General features: G+C 43.1%; 2 protein-coding genes across 2 annotated transcripts; one reads left to right on the forward strand and one right to left on the reverse strand.

The window, feature by feature from the left end:
- Positions 1–14,029: 14,029 nt before the first annotated feature.
- GL218_09502 (Sphingoid long-chain base transporter RSB1) lies at positions 14,030–15,179 on the reverse strand (the record flags this gene model as incomplete). The annotated part of the gene is made up of 4 exons (XM_033586333.1): positions 14,030–14,168; positions 14,223–14,660; positions 14,745–14,805; positions 14,867–15,179. The coding sequence occupies 4 exons, from the start codon at positions 15,177–15,179 to the stop codon at positions 14,030–14,032; spliced, it is 951 nt and encodes a 316-aa protein (XP_033437646.1).
- A 2,385-nt stretch (positions 15,180–17,564) lies between these two features.
- Positions 17,565–18,503, forward strand: GL218_09503 (uncharacterized protein; the record flags this gene model as incomplete). Its single annotated transcript, XM_033586334.1, has 1 exon — positions 17,565–18,503. One exon carries the CDS (start codon positions 17,565–17,567, stop codon positions 18,501–18,503), a length of 939 nt encoding a protein of 312 aa, XP_033437647.1.
- Positions 18,504–23,158: the final 4,655 nt, after the last annotated feature.

Consider the following 23,158-nt stretch of genomic DNA (forward strand, 5'->3'; position numbering starts at 1 on the left):
CTGAGCTGGACTTCGACATCGTAACTGTTTTCCTGGAGCCTAGGCTCGTCATTCTGTTGAGCTTGCCCTTGAGCTGGAGCAGGCTGGCTAATGCGACTAGCTAGGTCGGCCATGGCGAAAGTTATGGTACGCGATGCGCGAGACGATGTATCGATATGTTTAGCTATCTAGTAGCTAAAGGACCAACTGGAGTATGTTGCGCGTAGTCACGGTGAATATGCTAGGATGATGTTGAGATAAACTTAAGAGGCACGATGTCTGTTCGCCCGGTTGCGTCGACGTTAATCTCCAGGCAAGAAAGGATGGAGGGGTGATTGTGCAAAGGCGACAAAGGCGATGCCTTAGAAATATTTAAGAATCCCAAGGTTAATATTTAGATATCCACTCTGTATCCTTGTATCATAAAGGAAAATGGGAGGAAAACGATAGCGAGATTATGTAGATTGTGGCATGTAGTCTGTAGAACATCTGATGATGATAATCAATGATGTTTCTAACTTAAGATCTGAATTGGAATGGAGCTTTTTCCATTTCCATTTCCATTTCCATTGAAGCTGTCACTTGGTGGGGCAGCTTGTTGGTACCTAGGTACTTATTACCTCTTAGTGGGGTTATAGAAGAGGGGCACCCCTGAAAGGCAATCGCCAGCTGAATATTCGGAAGTTGCAGGTGCAATCGATCAGATATGTATCAGTACCTAAATTTCCATAGTTTTATCACTAGTCGGTACAAGTATCTAATGCATTAAATATGTTATTCATATAATTAATTTTGCATAGGTATACTTTCGTATACTTTTCCTTTACAAGGCGGGGTTACGCATGTGTGTACTACCTAATAATAAAGGAAAGCGCCGTACCAAACAGCCGGGCATCAAACTCTTAGGTTAGGTGGTTAATAAAAGGTTAGTAAAGTGGGCTGTGCCAATACAGAATAACAGGTGCTAATAACTCTCGCCCTGCAGCGCTCAACCCTTTTCGTCATTCTTCAGCCCCCCCGGACTACGACACTACAACAAAACTGAGGCCTCAGTTTCGCACCTATTTAAATAAAGCCCGTACTCATGCTATGGCTCTGTTAGATGAGACTTACAAAACTGATTCAACCTACATATCAAATATTTATCGCGGACCTGTCGCTTTTGCGCCTGTATGCTTAAAGGCATCTCTAGTCCGCAATGGCTGAGGTGGAAGCGGTACCAACCTTTGGTACCGAGCTGAAGGTGCGTTAACTACTACTTACCACAGTTCTTCCATCTTCCTTCTATCTATTTCCCCCGTGGGCGTTGCTAAATTTTAATACGCGCGATTTGTAGGATGGCTTCAAACCCGCTAATGTTTGGGTAGCCAACGGTATCGCGTGGCTGGACGACATACAGAATTTCTACCGAGAACGAAGCGTAATTGAGAAGGAACACAGCGCAAAGCTCAATGCCTTAGCTAAGAAGTACTTTGAAAAGAAAAATAAAAAGTCGGCTAGCTTGAGTGTTGGCGACACGCCTGCTATGACTCCGGGCTCTCTCGAGAATGCATCCCTAACCATATGGACAACCCATCTTACAACACTCGAATCACTAGCCGACGAGCACGAGAAATACGCAAATGATCTTATCCAAAAGGTTGCCGATCCCCTAAAACACTATGCAGGCAGGTTTGAAGAGCTACGTAAGCGTCACGTCGAATATGCCACGAAACTCGAAGCCGAAAGAGAGTCATCGTACGCCGACCTGCGCAAGACCAAAACAAAGTACGATACAGCATGCCAGGAGGTCGAGAGTAAGCGAAAGAAGACCGAGTCCGCATTCGACAAGGCAAAGGCACAAAGTCATTATCAGCAGCAGCTGTATGACATGAGCAACGTAAAGAACACGTATTTGATAGCTATCAACGTGACCAATAAGCAGAAGGAGAAGTATTATCACGAATATATCCCTGAACTACTAGACAGCTTGCAAGACCTATCCGAATTCCGTACTATGAAATTAAATACGCTATGGACTACGGCTGCGAGTTTAGAAACAACAATGCTCCGACAGAGTACTACCCTTGTCGACAACGTCGCCCAGGAAATATCTAGGAACCAACCGCACTTAGATTCTATGATGTATATTCAGCATAACATGGGTCCGTGGCAAGAACCATCTGATAAGGTGTTCGAGCCCAGCCCAGTATGGCACGATGACGACCTCATGGTTACCGACGAACCGGCCAAAGTATTTTTGCGCAACGTACTAAATAAATCCAAAGGTCAACTAGGGGATCTCCGACGAGAAGTTGATAAAAAGAGGAGAGAAATCGACGGCGTAAAGCGTATTAAGCAAAGAATACGAGAGGGAACAGAAAACAAGGACGAAGTGCTCGTTGTATCACAGATTTTTTCCATGCAGGAGGACTTGCATCAAGTAGACCGGAAAAGGTTGACGGCCGAAGTTGAAACCTCAACCATCACATCGGCAGTCGGGGATGTTACTCTGGGCGCTAAAAACCACAATTTCAAGTCGCAAACGTTTAAGATACCAACGAATTGCGACTTGTGTGGTGAACGAATATGGGGGTTATCCGCAAAGGGCTTTGACTGCAGAGATTGTGGCTATACATGCCACAGTAAATGTGAAATGAAAGTACCTGCTGAATGCCCCGGAGAGCTATCCAAAGAAGAACGCAAGAAGTATAAGTCGGAACGACAGTCAGCAGCAGGAGCTTTACTAAAACCTCCTACCGGCCCACCAGACCATGTTGCAGAACTTCCAGATTTGAGTCGATCCAATACTTTGAACTCTTTAAGCTCTGGATACGCCGCAAGTGCTAATCGATCGATAAGTGGCTCGACAGTAAGCCCGCGTACTCCCACTGAAGAACCACAAGCACCCCCCGAACCTTCAGGTCCTCGACCCACCGTTAAAAAGAGCCGCCTTGTCGCTCCGCCTCCTGCCGCATATATTAGTGAGCTACCCGGTAGCGTTGTTAGTAGCTCTGTCTCAAAGAAGACTAGTGAGCAGAAGGGTAAGATGTTGTACGGTTTCGATGCCAATGGAGATACCGAACTCTCCGTTACTGAGGGGCGGGAGGTTATTATCCTTGAACCTGATGGTGAGTTTCATCCATGACTTGTATCCTACCTTTGCTCACACCGTCACAGATGGATCAGGATGGGTTAAAGTCCGTGCTGGTTACAAGGAAGGTTTAGTACCCGCCAGCTACTTAGAAATCTTCCCAGAGCCGATCGTCCCCCAAGATACGGGCTCTTCTTCAATAAACAACCGACCTGCATCCGTTTATTCAAACTCGGGATCATCCATAAACACGACTGGCCCAGGTATCAAGAAGAAAGGACCAGCAGTCGCACCGCGCCGTGGTGCCAAGAAGTTGAAGTACGTTGTCGCGCTGTACGACTACGCAGCGCAGAGCGAAGCCGAACATAGTATGACAGAGGGCGAAAGATTTGTGCTGATCAAGGAAGACCCAGGTGATGGTTGGGCCGAAGTAGAAAAAGGGGGCGCGACTAAGAGCGTACCAGCAAGTTACGTACAGGTAGCAACAGACTAGCGAGGGCTATCCTATACGAAACACTAGTTACGCATACGCTTCATGGCTGGTAATGACACCAACCGGTGGCTTGTAGATTTTTAAATACGGATTAGCATTGGAAAGACGCAGAGATGTACCTATATATGTTGGAAGCGATGTCGATATCCCGACGAGAACAGAAGGTATTAAATATGCTGTACGCTCGTCTTGTCATTGTGGTTTTCATGCTAACCTACATTTTATAAGTTCAATGCGTAAAAGAATAGAGCCAAATCAAAGCTCGTTAGATTATATAAAGCGACAGTGCAAAAACATACCTAAGATAGCAAAAGATTCAGTATCTCTCATCTTTTGACAGTAATGTTTACTACCTCATTGAAAATTTATCATATCAACAAGAAACCACCTGAGTCACTAACACTGGGTGGGGAGTCAGCAATGTCCACTTTAGCGGTAGTTTGCTCAAGAATCGCCAGTTGTCCTGGCGACTAGCAATGGCTGTGAGCGTGGACAGCTGTCGGCCATGAGCAAGACCATAACTTATTTCAGATTTTCGAGACATGGGTCCTCCAATCGAAATCCTGCCATAATACAACATCTTTTCGATCAAGCTCTCGAATCTTGTTTCAAAGATACATACCTAATATCATTTCATCGTCAAAGGTAGCTTCCGAGAGGACTGAAACCGATCATGGGGGACTCCATTGAGGCAATCCAGACCTTCCCACAATTCCAGAGTCTACCGACTGAGCTTCGCTTGATGGTATGGGCCTACTGCTTGCCATGCCGCGTTGTCCAAATGCACGACTCGGCCCGTAAAAAGGTTCAGTCAAGCCGCTCTCAGAAACGGACACTTACAGTACCAGCTATATCCGCCAAACCTCCGCTGATCGCCCAGGTCTGCTTTGAATCGCGCGCCTTTGCCTTAGAACATGGATGGGTGGAGAAAACAGCATTCTGGAACACGCCTGTGTGGTTTAATTATAGGACTGATACGATACATATCGACGAGGACAGCTATCGTAAATTCCGTCTTCGGTATGGTGATGACGAGGCCGAGCCAGGATTGCAAGAAATTGTCGAATATAGCAACATCCCATTGAGCGTCGACAGAAGCATATTTCTCGGGTTCGACCCTATACACCCCAAAGGCAGTGATCTTGCTCGGTGGGCACTTCGACACATCATTGAGCGAGGGGAGTGCACTGTGCTTCTAAATAGCACCTCAATCCACTTGAATTATCAAGATGCTTGTGCTTCAGGCCTCTTTGGCCATTTTGCCGAGGAGACCCCTGCATTCGTCGACATCAATAATGCTAAACAAGTCAAGGCGCTGTCTACTGCCTGCGACATGGCGCCCATGAGGAAGGGATCGGCTCGGAATTGGGACGTACTACAAGTATATGAGCAGATTTCGAACGGGTACATGAATCACTACATCACATGTTTTCTCCAGTGTGTGCGGACCATGTGGCTCAAGGAGAACAACCTCCTCCGAGATACCTTCATCCCGTGGAAGTTCAGTTGCGGACGAGAAGATAAGCCGCCCTTCAAGAAGATATTGGAACGACTCCCGCGATTCACCTTTGTAGTCGCAGTTCACTACCATGAGTCGAAGAATAAGCCTTACAATGGTTCAAAGCACCAGGAGAAGTCGATTGCTTTCTTTAATCGCTTGCGGGAAGAGTAAAGGCAATACTGGGGGTATTAGATGGTAGAGGGGAAGCAAGATCTCTTTGATTTGGGATTAAGAAGCTGGCTCGGGTTTTAGTGTCCATATTAGGTACACTTACACCTATACATCTGAGGGAATTGAGAATGGGAAGTAGACGGTATCTCTGGCTACGTTAATAATCCCCGCTTTACGGATACCCCCTCGGATCGCACCAACTAGAGAGATGGCTATTATCATCTAGAACGGTGGATTTTGGAGAGGCTCATATATAGGCCATACTATGGCAATAATGTTTCAAGAGTCTAAATTTAATAAAACGGCCGGTTCATTCTTCCTCTCTATATATATGTTGACTTTGGCTTTGGACATAACTAGAAGAAATGTGTTTTGGGGATGGTTAACGTACTTGAAGTATTGCCTTACATTCCCAGTTTAGATACCAAGGCTCGTGAATATGAAAAAAACATGGGATTGGGTAGCTTTTATAACTACCCCCGTTCTTTATTTCACGATGCGGACATGAATTTACGTATTTCCAAATATATAATATGTCCACTGCTTTTATGTACATTTATCTACCGAAGCGAAAAAGAGGAAAAATTATAACAAACAACTAACAATAATAAATTTGATTTAAATTTCACATGCGTATTTTAGTGCTTTAATTAACGTTCATTTATGGCCATATAAAATAGGTGAGGTTTGGTGAGGAAATAGGCAGTAACTTTAAAGACACAGTACAGATCGACTAAAGAAACAGCACATCCACTTTCACGTGAGATGCGCCAACCGTGCACCCGACCACACATTTGATACATAAATACTTAAGTAAATATTGACATATTTATCCGTCGGAGACATTTTTTACGCTCAAACTTTTGGAAATTATTATGGGAAACTGATAAGTAATTGATAAGTAATTGATAAGTAATTGATAAGTAATTGATAAGTAATTGATAAATAATTGATAAGTAAATGTTCAATAAATGATAAGAAATTGATAAGAGTCTCCGACGGATTCTACCGTGCGAGCCTGCGAGCACGTGAAAACGCTTGCGCGAGCTTGCGAGTGCATGCGTTTTCCTAAATTTTAATATTTAATATATAAACTTATATAACTTTTTTAAATTTAATTTAAATCACATGCAATTAAATTTATTATTTTTTTTAATTTTTAATTTTAAATAATTTAAATAAAATAAATAAAATATTACGTAATAATTAATATTTTTATTTATTTATATTTATTTTTTATTATATAATATAAATATAATAAAATTAAAATAATAATATAAAATTTTATTAATTTATACGTTAATTAATTATTTACGTAATATTATTAATTATTTTATTAATTATTTATAATAATTTTTATATTTTCATATTATTTTTTATTTTTTTTTATATTTTATTTTATTTTTATTTATCTTTTTTATTATTTTTAAAATAATATTTAAAATTATTAAAATCATTTGGTTACAATGCAAGTGGGGTATATGCATGGGGTTAGGTACAGTTTTAAGTAGCCGTGCATGGTGGCTTGTGGTGGCTTGTAGTGGCTTTCATCACGTGCAAAGTGGATATGCTATTTCTTTAGTCGATCTGTATTGTGTCTTTAGAGTTACTGGGAAATAGGGGACTGCCGCACAAGACTGAAGGAGAAAATGCGTCTAAAAATACTCGGGTATTATTCGGAAACCCCGTATGGACAGCGCACTGACCTTTATAAGTCTAAATTACACACTGAATTGTCACAAGCAAGACCTGGGATTCATCCTAGAGCATGCGACTCGCTGAGCCAATAAGCGAGTTTCCCAAAGTCCATCCTCCGTGGCGCAATTGGCTAGCGCGTCTGACTGTTAATCAGGAGGTTGAAAGTTCGAGCCTTTCCGGGGGAGTTGGGATTTATTTTTTATTTTTCAATTTTTTGTATTTTTTCGTAATGAGAATATTATTATTTTTGATTAGTGCGGATATAGGTCTCTGGGATGAGAGATAGTAGCGCGGCGCTAAGTGGAGATGTTTAACTAAATATGGCTAGCAGGTAGCTTTACGTATAAATTTGTATATTAGTACTGAATATCAATACTTTTTCGAACTGAAAGGCTGCTCCTAAATATCAATATATGGATCTGGATAAAAGATTAAGTATAAAAAGTTGATCTTTCTATTAAGGTTTTGTACTTTACGTATAAATTTATATGTGAGGCTACCTGCTAGCCATATTTAGTTAAACATCTCCACTTAATGCCGCGCTACTATCTCTCATCCCAGAGACCTGTAGAAATATTAATTATGAATTTTAAGAACGTCAATTTCGCATGGCATCCGCTTCCCCCGAGGTTCTATCATTTTCTGTGCATGAATGTGATATAATATCAGTAGGGTCTTTCTCTTGGCGTATTTCAGCTGGACATTTATTGATGACAGTAGGGGTGGTGAGCGTGGCATTGCTTCTCGTAATTCTAGGTAAGAATTCGGCATTTACTTTCCCTACGCGACCCAAACATTTCATCAAAGCTGAGTTTTTTTTTTTTTTAATATATCGGTAATCGATCAATTATATACCTAGAAGATATTGTACGCTTATCTGCTGATTATTTAGCTACTATGATATCAGGGTAGAGGCATTAAACCAACCCCATTTGTCACATCTCACATCTCTGGGTTACTCCACGACCACCTGAAAATTACCCATGGTCACTCCCAGATAAAGCGCCAAAATACTCCATCCTAATGGAGCCACCTCCTTTAAGTTCGTATAACAATAGGGCCGACATTACGTCTAATTGTGAGCGTTCATTGGAAGTAATCACAGCTCTTCAAATGAGGCTTGATGACTACCTGTTAGGTAACGAGACGGGCAAACAGTTCATCCCCGATGGAACACTAGAACAGATACTGGACGAGAATACTGTCAGCCGCACGTTATCGGAATTATCTATTCTTCGTGATAAGCTTCCAGATGGCCCTAAAGCATATGCACGTAGAATCTGTGGTCAGAAACCCCCCTTTCGAAAGATACTGGCGCTACTTCTTTTAACCGATATACCTGAAGCGATCATACTATTTGTGGACCTTGGCATTGATGACCTGACTCTTCCCATGCCAGACCCGAGATTAGTTCGGTCATACGAACCAACGGGCTCTTGTAACAATGGAGATGCTGGTAATTGGAATAAATGGAAATCTGTAGTTGACTCGGGACTAAAACGATATTGCCTTAGCAACATCTACGTGAGACAATGGTGTCTATTATCACCACATTTCATCAGACAAGATAATATCCCTCATTATATATTCACACATGACTACATTCTACCTTTCCTTCAGAACAGTTCCGAATCATCTGGTGGTGCTGAGCCATCGCATCCGTCGGGCGAACAGGTTAGAAATGGATCCTTCAGTCAGGTCCGAAAGGTGAAGATTCATCCAAATCATTACGAGTTTGGAGATTATGGGGTAAGTCAAATGAGTATTCCGAACTTAGAATAACTACCTTAGCTAACAAGTTGGATTAGGTTAGCAATACAGATCACCAGTTTGCGGTGAAGAGGCTATGGACACCTAACTATGAAGACTTCGCCCAGGAGACTGAGGTATTCAAGCGTCACTGGAAGTCACATATCAATATAGTTCCGCTTTTAGCAACATACGAGATTAGGGAAACGGTTGGCCGCGAGCCCCTGAGAAGTTATTATATGATATTCCCTTGGGCGACAGGTGACCTGAGGTCTTTTTGGGAGATGAACGAAGAGCTCGTCCGGGACAGCAGGGCTCTCCCATGGATTTTCCGAGAATGCTATGAAATTGCTAGAGCCCTTTCATACGTCCATGGAAATCCTCACGGTTCGATAAACCCAGTAGATTGTTTTGGGAGACACGGAGACATAAAACCGTCTAATATTCTTTGGTATCCGAATACGCAGAGTAAACATGCCGGTGATCTTGGGAAATTAGTCCTATCTGATTTTGGACTAGCTGATTTCCACCGTGCCACTTCGAGGACGAATTCAAGAACATCAAGTCTTCCTAGGTCTATGACTTACCGGGCTCCAGAATTCGATACGACCAAAGCGATATCACAGGCAATCGATATATGGTCCTTAGGGTGTACTTTCCTGGAGTTTATTACTTGGTTTCTCAAAGGAAGTAAATCGGCCCGGGTCGAGTTCCCTGAACATCGCATGGAGGTCGACATCTATGGCATCAATGCCGATACATTCTTCAAGATTCAACGCCACGGAGACTCTACGAGCGTTCTTCTTAAGCCCCAGGTCGTGGCTTGGGTTGAACACCTCCGTAACGATAAATCGTGTAATGAACATCTGAAAGACTTTCTGAACATGATCCAATATGACATGCTTGTTGTTGATCGGTCTAATAGACGAACAGCTGAAGAGATATGTCGGAAGCTTGAAGCGCTACGCTTGCGGTGTACGAACGGTATCGACTACTGCCAACCATCAGAGCTATCAGATGACGCATGCTTCACTACTTCGACATCTCTCGTTCCAGGGCCCAAGGGTGGCATCAATGGAAAAAAGGGAGGGAGACTTAGGACATTCCTTACAGATCTACTCCATCTAAATTTGCATCATAAAATAGGCATTAAGCAGTGACTGGAAGAAATTCCGACGTTATTGAAATACTTACCTATCCACTGCTGCACGTCTTGAGTATTACCTTGTGCTTAGTAGTTGTGATCTTAGTCTTTCACAATAAATGTCCTAGAAATACATGTAAAATGTAGACATAGAGATGTGTTGATCAATTTACGTTAACTCGTATACTATCAAATTTAGCTAGGAACCCTCCATTTACGTAGTTCACCATCAACTAAACTATCCCACAAGAGCATTATAGGTAGTCACCTTGTATGGGTCTACATATCTGGAGTCATGCTTCACGTCATATGAACAGGAAATAAATAGCGCCGACGAGTTTTTAATACCATGATGCATTATAATTGCGACTAGTATCGCCCCCATAGAATTTAATATCCTCATTTGCTGTTGTGTGTATCATGGGGTCTCCAAAAGCTTGGGATAAATGAACCGTGTCTCTTCGGTTTTGTGTCCTCCCCTGGGGGAGCAACTTCGGTCGGCCCTTTGGTAGATTGCCTGGCAGGCTTTTTGATACGTTTTTTGGGAGATTCTTTGGTAGGGGTTTCGGCAGACTCTGCGGCAGACTCTGTCGTAGACTCTGTGGTAGGGTTTTTAGTAGACTCCATGGTAGTTTTTTTTGGAGCTTCTGGCGTGGACTGGCCCGTGACGGACTGGCTCTTTTGGGTCTGTGTGTCGGGAGGGTCCTTAGTCTTTGGGGTCACGTCGGGGTTCCCACTTGAGGTGGCATTCTTGGTTTGTGACTGTGACGATCTCGCAGAGAATCTTGCAGACAATGCCTTGATACCAGCCTTCTGATCCTGCCATTACATTAATCACTAATAATTAAAAGCATGTACTTGTTATAAGTAACTTACTGGGGTGAGCTCCTTCTCTGTCCTAATGATATATCCATCTGACTGCATCTGTGGAAGTATTATAGAGTTAGCCTCATTCATCACTGGGTTTCCTTTTCGGTTCACGATATTCGTACCGAAATTTTGTACTTATTCTTGTCTTTAAACTCTTCCTGGAGATATCCTTTTAATTGTATCTCCTTGATATACCTATCACTAATTGGAAACTTAGCCCAGTTCGTTGTACTCATCGCAGAATTTCTTTTTGCGCTTATGGTTTATTATGATAGATTTGGTAGATTTATGGTGTGTAAGAGAGAAGATTTGGGTAAAATTGGGTAGCGGTACACTCAAGCTGATAACACCGACGTTCTCAGTCAGCCCCGAGGTAATATTACCGCAGCCTACCGCTCGGATGTTCTGGGCCAATGAACCTTCGAGATACTGCCCATGTCACGTACCTCAGCTCATGCAGGATGAAGGGTTGAAGAGAAAGAGAGTATTATGCAACACTTACTGGATATGGAATAAAAAACTTTTCCCAGTTGCATGGTGCGCTCAGCATAAATAGTTACAAGTCCCCGAATTTTAAGATGACTTCATTTACATTGTACTGCACCTCTGAGGTATAGCGATATTAATAATGGATTGGCCTTCCGATCCTGATCTATTTATAGCTCCCAATCTTTTGAGGTTTTTCGACTACAACCTTGCAACTAAAACCCCTGGGCAAAAGGTCAAGGTGATTCAAAACTGGAATTCAAGACAGGTGGGTGAATTAGGAGTAAGGACTTTGCAACCAATAGCACTAATCTATAGAGTAGCCCGAAGCGGCTGAGATACGTGAGTTATCGAACGTGGGTAACTGGAAGGATTGGATACAAGTAAATACGCGCCTATTCTAAAATTTATACCATCTCCTGTTTTTTCTCGCCATTCTGTATTGACTAGTGACCACTTCTTGTCAATAAGTCTTTAGGATTCATTCGAAACAACGACGAGAAAAAGATCCCCTTCGACGTTAGAAACTTACCTGACAATGGGTTTTCTATTCTGTATGTATATTATCTCTCCCCGCGTCTAAGCAATATATTTCAATATTGATAGTAAACTTACGCATATTGAATAATATAGCTGCATTCCGCGGGCGGGAAAATATTCGATATATGAGGACGACGATGACGATGAGGATGAGGATGTACCATTCGATTATATGAATATTCCCCTAGAAGGAGAGGAGGTGATAGAGTCATGGAAGGAGATAGTTGAGGCGTTTCATCTACCCGGCCATTTCCCGAAGATTTCCATAAGAAAGCAAACATCTTTAATTTCTATAATTCGCACACGCGAATTTGGAGGAAGATTAGAGAAAATGTGGACGCATACCGCAATCATAAATCCCGACTTCGACAAAAACCCCATTGCCATGGCCGCAACCTACTTTAATACGAGAAAAACAACTCTAGCTGTAATGTTCGGCTGCTCAGATGCGGAAATCGAAATGATTGATAGGTGGGTAAATAATTCGAAGCATGCCATAGGACATCCCTTACTCATGTTGGGAATCTATACCGAGCTACAGTTGAAGCATCTTCTTACCATGGTTAATAATGAGCAAGGAAATTACGACAAGCTCATGAAAAAAGTGGAATCAGAACGGAAGAAGGAAGTCAAAGATCAGTTCAGTTGGGAGTTGATCAACAAAGTTAGGAAGGCTCGAGAGGCCAGCAAAAAGCTTGAAGATGAAGTCGAGGCAACGAAACGCCAGCTATTAAAAGCTTATTCCTCAGCCTTGGAGACTCTTAATAATTACCAAGACAGACCTCCCACAAGTCCAGACAAGAGCGCAAGAATGACTGAGACTACAAGCCTATTTTCGGAGCGATTTAATGATATAACCTCTACACTTGATAGTCTAAGTGCTAGATGCAGAATGTTTGTTGAAGGTATTATGTTTACAACAGATATAGTAAGTCTTTCTCTACACTCTAGAGTTTGAGTCCCCTGCCGTATGGATTTCACTCATCAACTTTCAGATAAGAAATGAAATATCAAGAAAGGAAGCTCAAATCAGTGCTGAAAACTCAAAATTTGCTACCGGGATCTCCCTTGTGGCTGCGGTATATCTACCCCTGACAACCATGGCGGTAGGTTCTTAGAAGTTCGTGTTGCTGTATCATTCTAACAGCAGGACAGACCATTTTCGCTATGCCTATCTTTCAATGGTCTAACGATTGGAGAAATTGGCGATATCGACCGGTGTATAGTGGAAGCACATCCTCTCCAGACACCGAACCTGAAGGTTCCAACGAACAAATGGCGTCGCCGGTGGTCTCTGGTTATATCTGGATCTATGTTATCATCTCTTTTGGCTTGTCAGGCCTGACATTTTTCGGGTTTAAATATTATATGAACCTCCGGAACCGTGGAAAAAACGTATCCTTGCTCCAAGCAACGCGCAAATTTTTAGATCCTAGGTAATAAGCATTTGACTCCGCTATTTATCACATTCAATTCTTGGTTAACAAGTACTAAATATTGTATAGGAGGCTTTTCGAAAAACGGACTACCTATTCTGCGGCTTCAAGTGGCCATAATAGCGAAACGACTCTTCCTTACTAAATAGATAGATTTATTTCTTTGAATTGCTACCAATGTTATTTGGATATGCAGCTTGTCGCAGGTATAAACTGGCAAAGATTGTTTAAGGGCTTAAGACTCGTTTGTCAAAACTCAGTGGATTATCATAAGAAAAAAAGACATAATTCTTATACAATTGATATATATTATGTCAATCATACTTTTACTGACAGAAAGAAGAAAGAAAAATCTTGAACACCGAGTAGAATGGATAGTTCCGCACACTTGTTATTGACTAATATCGACTAAAATTAGTTGGAAAAGTTAGGGCAAGTATAGTGGGATCTAAACCCACATACACTTGTTGTCCTCCTCACAAACTTATACTAAAGAAACAAAAAGATGCTCTCGATCGGGGAATCGAACCCCGGCCACCTGCGTACTTGTGCGATGACAAGCAGGTATCCTGACCACTAGACCAATCGAGAATGAAATTGAGAATCAGATGAATCTTAGCTTCTCAGACGATGAAAATTTGCGTTCCAATTTTGACTTATAACACAACGGATCATATTGAATACTGTTTGAGCGTATGCGAATTTGGTTTTATTAATAGTAGTACTTAAATGAAACCGAAAATAACATAAGCGAAACTAGGTGTACAACGACTATATGATCTATAGAAATGAAAAGTGAGAGCCGTGGTTTGATGCGGCTATTGGGACATCGGCGGATGATATGTCTCGTCTGAACTTCGAACCTCGCAGTTGAAAGTATCGTCTATGTTCATGCGGGCGTCTGAGAAGGGACCTTTTGGAACTCGTAACCATCCAAACCAGATGCATTTAACAAATTCTGCTGACCTTTCTTGAAGATAAATCCAGGATGGGCAATCAAGAGGCAATAAACAGCAGATATGACCAACCTACAGAGAATAATTAGCATGATACATAATACTATCACGTCAAAGGGGACGTACACTCCTTCCAAGCCTATAAATAAGGGCTCGTCGCGAATAAGATCACCACTATACCCCTCGCGCAATTCAACAAGCCGGTATGTGCATCGAGCCAAAATCAGCATTATAGCCAATGTCATAAAGCTGAAGAAGACCTTCAGTCTGGTTCCAAAATCCAAACCGGATATGTTTCTTCCTAGGTCTGCTTGGTACTGGGCAGAGCGGAAGTAGCGGATCAAGTAATCTGCAAAGAAGCCACAGAAGATCACCATCATTGCTACTTGCAGACTAAGACCAACAAGCGCCATGTCCACCCCAATCTCACTCGAGCCAGAGGATGCGGTGGATAAACCGCCGCCGGCCGCTTGGAATATCAAACAGACGACATCGGATGGAATGAAGACCCAGTAGAAAAGGTCGGGTTTAAAGCGGGAAAGTGAAGGAGAGAAATCTTTGATGCTATATGCAAGTTAGCTAATTGAAGGCAGTCGACAGGATTTTCTGTATTTGAGAGAAACTGGGAGGCATAGGGCCGTTACTTACGCTGCTGCAAGTGTCACATAGATAGCCGCTGAATAATAGACCGGACCACTAGTAACGCAAACTATTATATCTTAGTTAATACTTTGACGGAGGCAACAACGATACGGGTAGGAGAGACGAACTGATTTGAATCATAAAAGCCGCAAAGTTGAACGGGTTGTAATGCATGGAAATTCGAGCTGCGTAGCCCAAAGTAGCATTGACGGCGCCGAGGACCATACATCCCATGAAGAACCAACTCTTCCATCGAATCCCCAGGTAGACGTGTATGCATGCAGAAATGAGGTAGAGACATAGGAAGACGGCATTAGCAGCGAGACTAGGCGCGTAGCCATACACGCTTATCTCCACGGGACATATCTCGAGAGTACAGTTGGCACTAGGCCCGAAGATCTTGGTGTATGGCGGTACGCCTGGTGGGAGACCTGTCGACATATTTCTTCAGTTGCCTGGTATCTTTATGCGAGTATACTCTTTACTAATGGAGGATGTGATGATTATGGTCTGGATGAAAAGTTTGGCAAGTGTTGAGATCACTTGAACACGAATGTAGGTATAGTAAATATATAAGGAGTGTAGGGGGTAGTTCTGAGTCGCGGACATGCAACAAATTAAGAGTTAAATGGTATATATATAGAAGAAACTATGAACAGAGGGAGTTAAAGATGAGACGTATGATTTGGACCTATAAATATAGTTAATATTGACCCTATTACATCTCCTAAGAGTTGAAACATCGTTGGAATTTCTTCTTACAGCAGGCCGCGTGGCAATCCCGTCGTATATTCCAGGAGAGGCAAAACCCAGAGTCCATAAACCTGGCACAGGCTCTTCAGAGGTTACCCTCAAGTGATTCTATGGCGGTCGATTACTAAATTATCACCATCCCCAGATTCTCTTCGCACCCGCTACCGTCCGGCCTCTCCATTGGTTCTAGCAGAGTCCAGTCCCGACGGCGCAGCGCTTGGCGATCAACCGAATGCGATCGAGCCAGGGTTCCCATTGGTTGGACACTGGATCAAGACCATATTTTGAAGATGACGGACCAAAATTCGTCCGACGTCGATATCATCGTGAGGCTCTGGTGTATCCTTATTTAGCTGCGCCAGTGGGATGTCATGCTAATAAAATACGATGCAGTGTTATTGAGGGCAATCATTGGAACCATGCTCCAATGATGTCTCAGGAGTGAGTGGTATAGCATCAAGTATATTGCCACGTAGGCTATAGTAGATTTTCTTGGAAAAAGTAATTAGATCTTGAAAATGGTTATAACATATAAGTATACATCGTCTAAGTCACATTTTACTAACATGTGTATATATTTTGCAAATAATAATTACTATTTAAAACAAATCGAATGGACTCCTATATAGCCGGTTGTATCGCACTAAACTGAACCCACCTTGAATGAAGTATATATAGTATAGGAGGCTAATAAAAGGACCTGTCCGCCCTGCCAAGCAACAAGCTCCAGGCTTGATGCCGACAAGTACGCTCACACGCTGCCGTGCTAATGAACCCACGTACGAATCGGCTGGTCCATAACTTCATCGACCCACCGAATCCTGCGATTCCACGCATTTGGCTCAACCGACACACGGTTACCCAACATATTTCCAATATGGACAGCCTCAAGAGCTTCGAGCACGTGCTCTCCCTTATCGACATTGTAGATCCTGGCCGAGCGCTTACGCTTTATCGGAGTTCTCGACGCGCTTTTTTCGTACATGCGACGTTCGTGGTTATCAGTCAGCAGCTGTAGGAATGTAATAGAGAGTCGTAGCAAAGGCGCTGGAAGGCTTGACAGGTCTCTATCGCGGGAGCATCGAAGCCGGCCTCGATGGCAAGGTCCATAGCCTTGTCAGCTAGCTCCAGCGCAAAGCCCCGCTCAGCGCGTGTAGGGGCTCGACCGAGCAGATGGATAATTCGCGACGCCTCAGCATGGAGGGCATTGATGGTGTCGATGGCGGACATGATGTACTGTAATGTCGGAGATATTATGAGGGTGATTTTTTTTTTGGTTTGTGTTATAGCTGTATGTCCTCTCTAGCTGTATGGCGAAGTTGGTAGCTCTGAAGAACATTCCAAATATTGGAAGCTTAAGAGTGTTTTAATACGATACTATAAGTTACAATAGTCATTGTGGACACTTTGTGCCTTAGAATCCATTTTACATCATCTGACTGGTTTTACAAGACTCGGTCCTGAAAGACTAATTCAATAATATTATAGAAGAACAAAGGGAAAAAAATCAAAGTGTAATGTCGGCATTGAAGATTCTTTCAACTTGTCTTTGATAAGTTTCCTATTCTTAGATTATAGAATTGTGCCAAAACTGATACGCGTCTTCTTTTTCGATATCTTGTCACAGAATAAACTAGCGCGGTCCTCCGGCGCGGCGCGGAGGGCCGTGCCGGAGAATATACTTGCACGCCGACATTCCGGTGACATAATTCTTATTTCCAAATTCTTCCTTTTCACTTAGCAATAATTTTACCCGCAGAATTTTGGGTCCGTGTTTCGCCTTTTGAGCCGAAGTTACCCAGAAAATCTAGACGTAGATCAGAGTACTATGTTGACTGGCAGGCAGGTAGTTAATGTCCACCGGAGTTCACGGAGAATTTCATTAGCGCCGCCGTTCAGCTATATCAAAAGGAGGTTATAACAGTCTCCTCACCGTGAAATTTATTATCGCATCATTCAATAGAACGATAACAGAATATTATAAATTGTATCGCAGTATTTTCACTTTGCATAATTTCAAAATCTTAACTTTTCGAGATTCTTCATTTTAAACGTTGCTCATTGCCCGCTAAAATGTCTACCGAGGCCGTCCCGGAGACCACCTTCCGGTCCTTTACCCCCGCCGAAGCATCTAACTATGCTCAATTCCGACGGGATTATCACCCCACGCTATACAACACCATTCTTAGCCGGCATACATCTACCGGCGGTAAGCTTGACACTCTCCTTGATGTTGGTTGTGGGCCAGGCATCGCCGTGCGCGCCCTCAGCACGCGCTTCCAGCATGCCATCGGCTTTGACCCTTCGGAAGGCATGATTACAGGCGCGAAGGAACTTGGCGGGACGTCTGGAAGCGGAGAGCCGATTCGTTTCGAAGTTTCCGCTGCTGAAGACCTCTCCGGAATCCCGGACGGTAGTATTGACCTCCTTACCGCCGCAACCGCAGCTCATTGGTTTAATATGCCGGCATTCTGGGTCAGAGCGGCTCAAGTTTTGAAGCCGGGTGGAAGTGTGGCGTTGTGGACATACAAGAGTGCGAAAATTGCGGATAGTGTTCCGAATGCCGCAGCAATCCAGGCCGCGGTTCAAGCATTCCAGAAGGAACATCTCGCGAAGCATATGACCCCTGGGAGTTTTCTATCAAATAACTTATACGTTGATCTACCATTACCATGGAGTGTGAAGCCTCCTGTCGCGGATTTTGACAAGGAATCATTTTCCCGGATAGAATTTGGGACCGAGAATGAGGGCGCCTTACCGGGAGACCAAATTTTTGCGGTGGGGGAGCCGGAGGTGGACTTAGATCAGCTGGAGGCCTTGATGGGTACGGTGAGCACGGTGAAGAGATGGAGGGAGGCGAACCAGGAGAAGGCTGGGACGGAAGAAGATATCACCAGGATAATGAGAAGGGAGGTTGAGCGATTGCTTCACGAGGCAGGTGTAGAAAAGGGGAATGAGGTTATTAAGAGAGCAGAAGCGGGCGTGCTACTGGTGGTCAAGAAGAAGGCTTGATTTCACTTCATATCTTTGGAGGGCTGCCTCGGCATATCTGCTAGTAAGCTCTCATAGCTACTACATCTATAACCCGAGTTTGCGGATCCATTCTCATTCGACAGAGGCATTACCCCTATTATGTAGCCAGGTATATTCAACTATACTCAGGTGTCATTCACTTATTATATATTGTGTTATATTTTGAAGCTATGGCTTTTGTCTCAAAGCTCGAGTCCGGGGCCTCCAATAAAAGCCCCCAATCTTCGAGCTTTATGCAGTGCATGCAGCCTACTCCACCATGAGGGGATCAACCAGATCATAGGCCAAGAATCCTATACATATGCAGTCCTACCACAACCCCTGGAACTTTTAGCTCAGACAGCTCTGCCAACCTTGAGCTGATTGGTTTACGAAGATCATCACACAGCAGTGGTAGGATCTCACCTTTATTTTTGTGGCTGTGTTGCAGGAACACCTATCGACTAAGCCTCCAATCACGAATATTCACTTCGGTGAGGCAGTGAGGGTGGTAAACAGTAATTGTTCAATATGTTCATATTCCACTCTAATTTCTTCCCTCCCGTGTGAGGAGATTGGTTTCCGATTGTTCAAGTGCAATATATATTATCCAATCCAATGCGGCTTCTCCATGTCCACACAAGAAGACTGGAGGAATTCAATGGAGACTCCATCCCGCCTTATGCTATTCTAGTGGGTATAACTCCAGTTTATCTCTGTCAGAAAGCCCCAGCTACACCATTGGGCTTTACTTAAGGGTAATGAACCCAAGTAAGAAATGCGCATAGTGACCTATTACTAACACGAAATTGTAGTCTCATACGTGGTCCAAGCATGAGATAACCTTTCAAGATCTTTCGAAATGGGGTCGTAAGATCTTAGATGGCTATGCAAAAATAGAAGGATGTTGTCGGCAAGCGGCAAAAGATGGTCTGCACTACGTTGGATTGATACTTGTTGCATTGACAAGTCAAGCAGCGCTGAACTTTCCGAAGGTATCAACTCGATGTTCCAGTGGTATAAAAGGTCCACGGTGTGCTATGTATACCTAGCCGATGTATCTGCAGAAGATGATCCATTCGAGCTATCTTCCGAGTTCCGACGAAGTCGCTGGTTTACTAGGGGTTGGACGCTTCAAGAATTACTCGGGCCTATGGAATTAATATTCTTTGACAAAACTTGGAATCAAGTTCGAATCGGTCGACTTATTCGAGCCGCAAACTCATTGCGAGACCAAGATTTGAATGCGCCTTTTTGCCAAAGAAAGTACCTCAATCGGTTAGGTCTACTCGCTCTTCTCTCTGAGATTACAAATATCCCGAAGAAAGCCCTCGATACTGGGAATTTTTCGAAGTTCTGTGCTGCGGCTCGGTTAGCATGGGCCGCTAACAGGAAAACAACCCGCGTTGAAGACATGGCCTATAGTCTTTTAGGTCTCCTAGAAGTGAATATGCCTTTGCTTTACGGCGAAGGAGATAAGGCCTTCCTACGTCTCCAGGAAGAAATCATAAAATCACGCAATGACGATAGTTTGTTAGCATGGGGCTATCGCTTAAGACATAATGAACACCCCAACATATATTCTGACAATGTCCTCGCTCGATCACCTTTGGACTTCACTCATTGCCACAGTTTCGAAAGTCTCGAAAACGAGGAAACAAGCCCTCAGGTGCCATTAACAACCTCTCATTCTGCAATGACCAATATTGGAATACAGACAGCAATTCCCATTCGACCTATCGATCCCAAAATTGGTGTATTTATAGCCATTCTTAGATGTGCTTTTGCCGTAAATGGCCACCGATACCATCTGGTTGTCCCGCTGGTTAATACAAAAGGCGGAAGCAAGAATCACTACAGTCGGGCACCAGGCAGTCCACCATTCCATATCCGAAGAGCCCACCTCTTTTCCCTTATACACAACTCGAGACGTCTATCTTTCCTCAGTCGCGTGCCATTGTTGTGGAACTGTTTTGTCACGAAGGCGACAACCACCCCTATCTATATCCGAGAGAACCCCTTAACAGCACCGCCACGAGTATCTTGGCCGAAGTCCAACAAAAGGGAGAACGAGACGATGAGTCTATATGTAGACGAGCTAACATCCGCCGGGTATGAGCTCTCGTCTTTCTATCCACCCTGGATAAGCAAAAAGTCAGCGAATGGCAGCAGTCTTGTCTTGCGATTCGGTTCGTGGAGTTCAGCAAGATTCGTGCTTATATTTTCGAGACCAAAGGAGCTTTCTACGGGATATATATATTTTGCCGTTTGTATAAGCCAAAAGGCCTACACTGTCTCAAGAGTCGAGCATGGTTCTGCTTTGGAGTATTTAATGGAGCAGAGCCATAGTTTAGAAATTAACATGGGCCGTCATGGAATAAAGCAAAGGGAGCTAGAGTTGAAAGAGGAAATAATGGACGGGGGCATTCAACCCATCCATCATATCGTTCAAATACTTGTTTGGCGATATTAGAATCAGTTGTAGTACTGGTGTGGCCAACACATTATGAGCTCCGAGCGCTGGACTTAATTAATAAATAATACGAAACGCAGATGATCGTAAACTCGCTTTATCTACCTATATGGGGATTTTTGGAGACCAGTAATTATATTGGAAAACAATTGCCATATATAAACCAGATGGGTTCCTAGATATTTAGTAGCTCGCCGTCTAGCTTTAGGCGAGGCATAAGTTTATCATAAACGGATATATGGCCTCGTAACCTCTTGTGTATATAATTATGTCTAGATTACAACGCAAATGGCTAATGTCTGTTAATGTGAATGACCCTTTCGAAAGAGTTGTTCGCACTGAGACTTCTATTGTTCCTGATAAAACCCAATTAGACACAGAAACGGCTATTAATTTGATGATGAGCATAATGATAAATATATTTTTAGGTAGTTAAGTACCTCCTAATAATTTTAGCCTATCATAGAAGCATCTAAACCCTGGCCAATGAAGATTACCTAGGTATCTAGGTAGGCAACAGACCAATCTCTATTGCAGCTTCTGTGTGAAGGTTTGGGGCATTCCGCCTCACCTGGTCTTGGCAATCCATGCATGAGTAAAAAAGGAACCGCACGGTATTACTTCAGCTATAATAGTTGATATCGTTATAATTATAGCGATAAACCACCCAAGTTTAGCGTACGGGCCACTATTCAAAATTCAACTTAGCAGGTAGTTAATACAGTGTTAATAGAAATGGCGATGTTCGAACACGGTGCTAGGGTCCACTCCACCTATACAAGGTGAAGTGATGTGGATATGTACCTAGGTACCTAGGTAATGGTAATATCAAAGCCCATGCGGGTAGAAGTCATACATGGATTTGATTGGTATATTTAATCAGTATATAGAGAGATATCTCAATATAAAACAGTCCTTACATTCCTTACGGCAGTAGTCAATTCTAACCGACCTACATGATACAATAAGGACAGACTGCTGAATCTTCCCAAGGGCCTTAACCTTCATTGTGTCTCGATTTACTTATACTACTACCTTTAAATTAAGAGCTTTGGCACTCTAAGCTTATTATAGGTACTTTCATTAGAAGGCTATTAGGCACAACTAGCCTAATAGCTTAGCAAAGACATACGGCCTTCAAAAATCATTAATAAGAGGTAGGTATCCCCATTTCTTGAAAGAACATCTCTGGAGATGATGATAGGTTCGGTAACAGGACGAATCATAGCCTACAAGTATATGCAGTGTAACACACCTACATTGAGAGGGACAACCCCCAGTTTGACGCGGATCACTGTTGTAACGACAAACTTTAGTTCAGAATGAACATCCTTGTTACCAATCAATTGGGATCAACCATTCTTCAAGGGCAAGGAACTCGTCCTAAAAGAATGAAAGGAAAGCGGAGACTATCCCCTAATAGCGCTCAGGGGTGGACACGTACGTCGATTATTCTTGACTAGCAGCTGTTGTAACTAACTCGAAATGTAGCACCATCAAGCAACTCCCAGAACAGCGATAACTTATCTAATGACTGTCGCCTGGGCCTGGTCTCGATAGTTCAGGCCGTCCACAATGCGAACGGGCAATATAAATCTATTGTCGATGAATATTTACGATGGCGAAACAGGTCACGGCCCCGGTCTAGCTCTAATTCGAAGTCGACTAGATTTAGCAACGATGATATCCAAATAATGGACGAAGTTATGAAAGCCTACGTCTCATTAGATCAATCTGTTGCTTGGCAACTATTGGCGAACTTGGGCGAAAAGTCTTATATCGATATATGGAAGCGGGCTGCTGAGAACATGGCGTATTTGAGGGGTTTATGGAAGCACCAGGCACCGAAACATCTAGAAAAGGCTAGGAACCGAGCTATCGATCTTAAGGATTGCCGAACCACGATAGAGAATAGCTTCAAACTTGTCGAAAAAGAGCTTCGGGCTTCCGGGTTCGATCATTACTGCGAAGCTATTCTCGCAAAGAGAGATATGCTCTTGAAGTACGAGGAAGCATACCCCATACTACCAGAGCCTCGCTCAGTGCCAGAGATTTATCAGGAATCACCACCTACATTTCAGATGTCGACACTCATTTTCATCGTCTTTATAGTAGTAGCTATAAGTTCCATCTTTATGGGTATAGCCTGGTATAAATCAACCAATATGCCAGGCTCTACCGG

Source organism: Daldinia childiae, assembly GCF_008694065.1.
Source record: "Daldinia childiae strain JS-1345 chromosome Unknown Scaffold28, whole genome shotgun sequence".
Classification (NCBI taxonomy): domain Eukaryota; kingdom Fungi; phylum Ascomycota; class Sordariomycetes; order Xylariales; family Hypoxylaceae; genus Daldinia; species Daldinia childiae.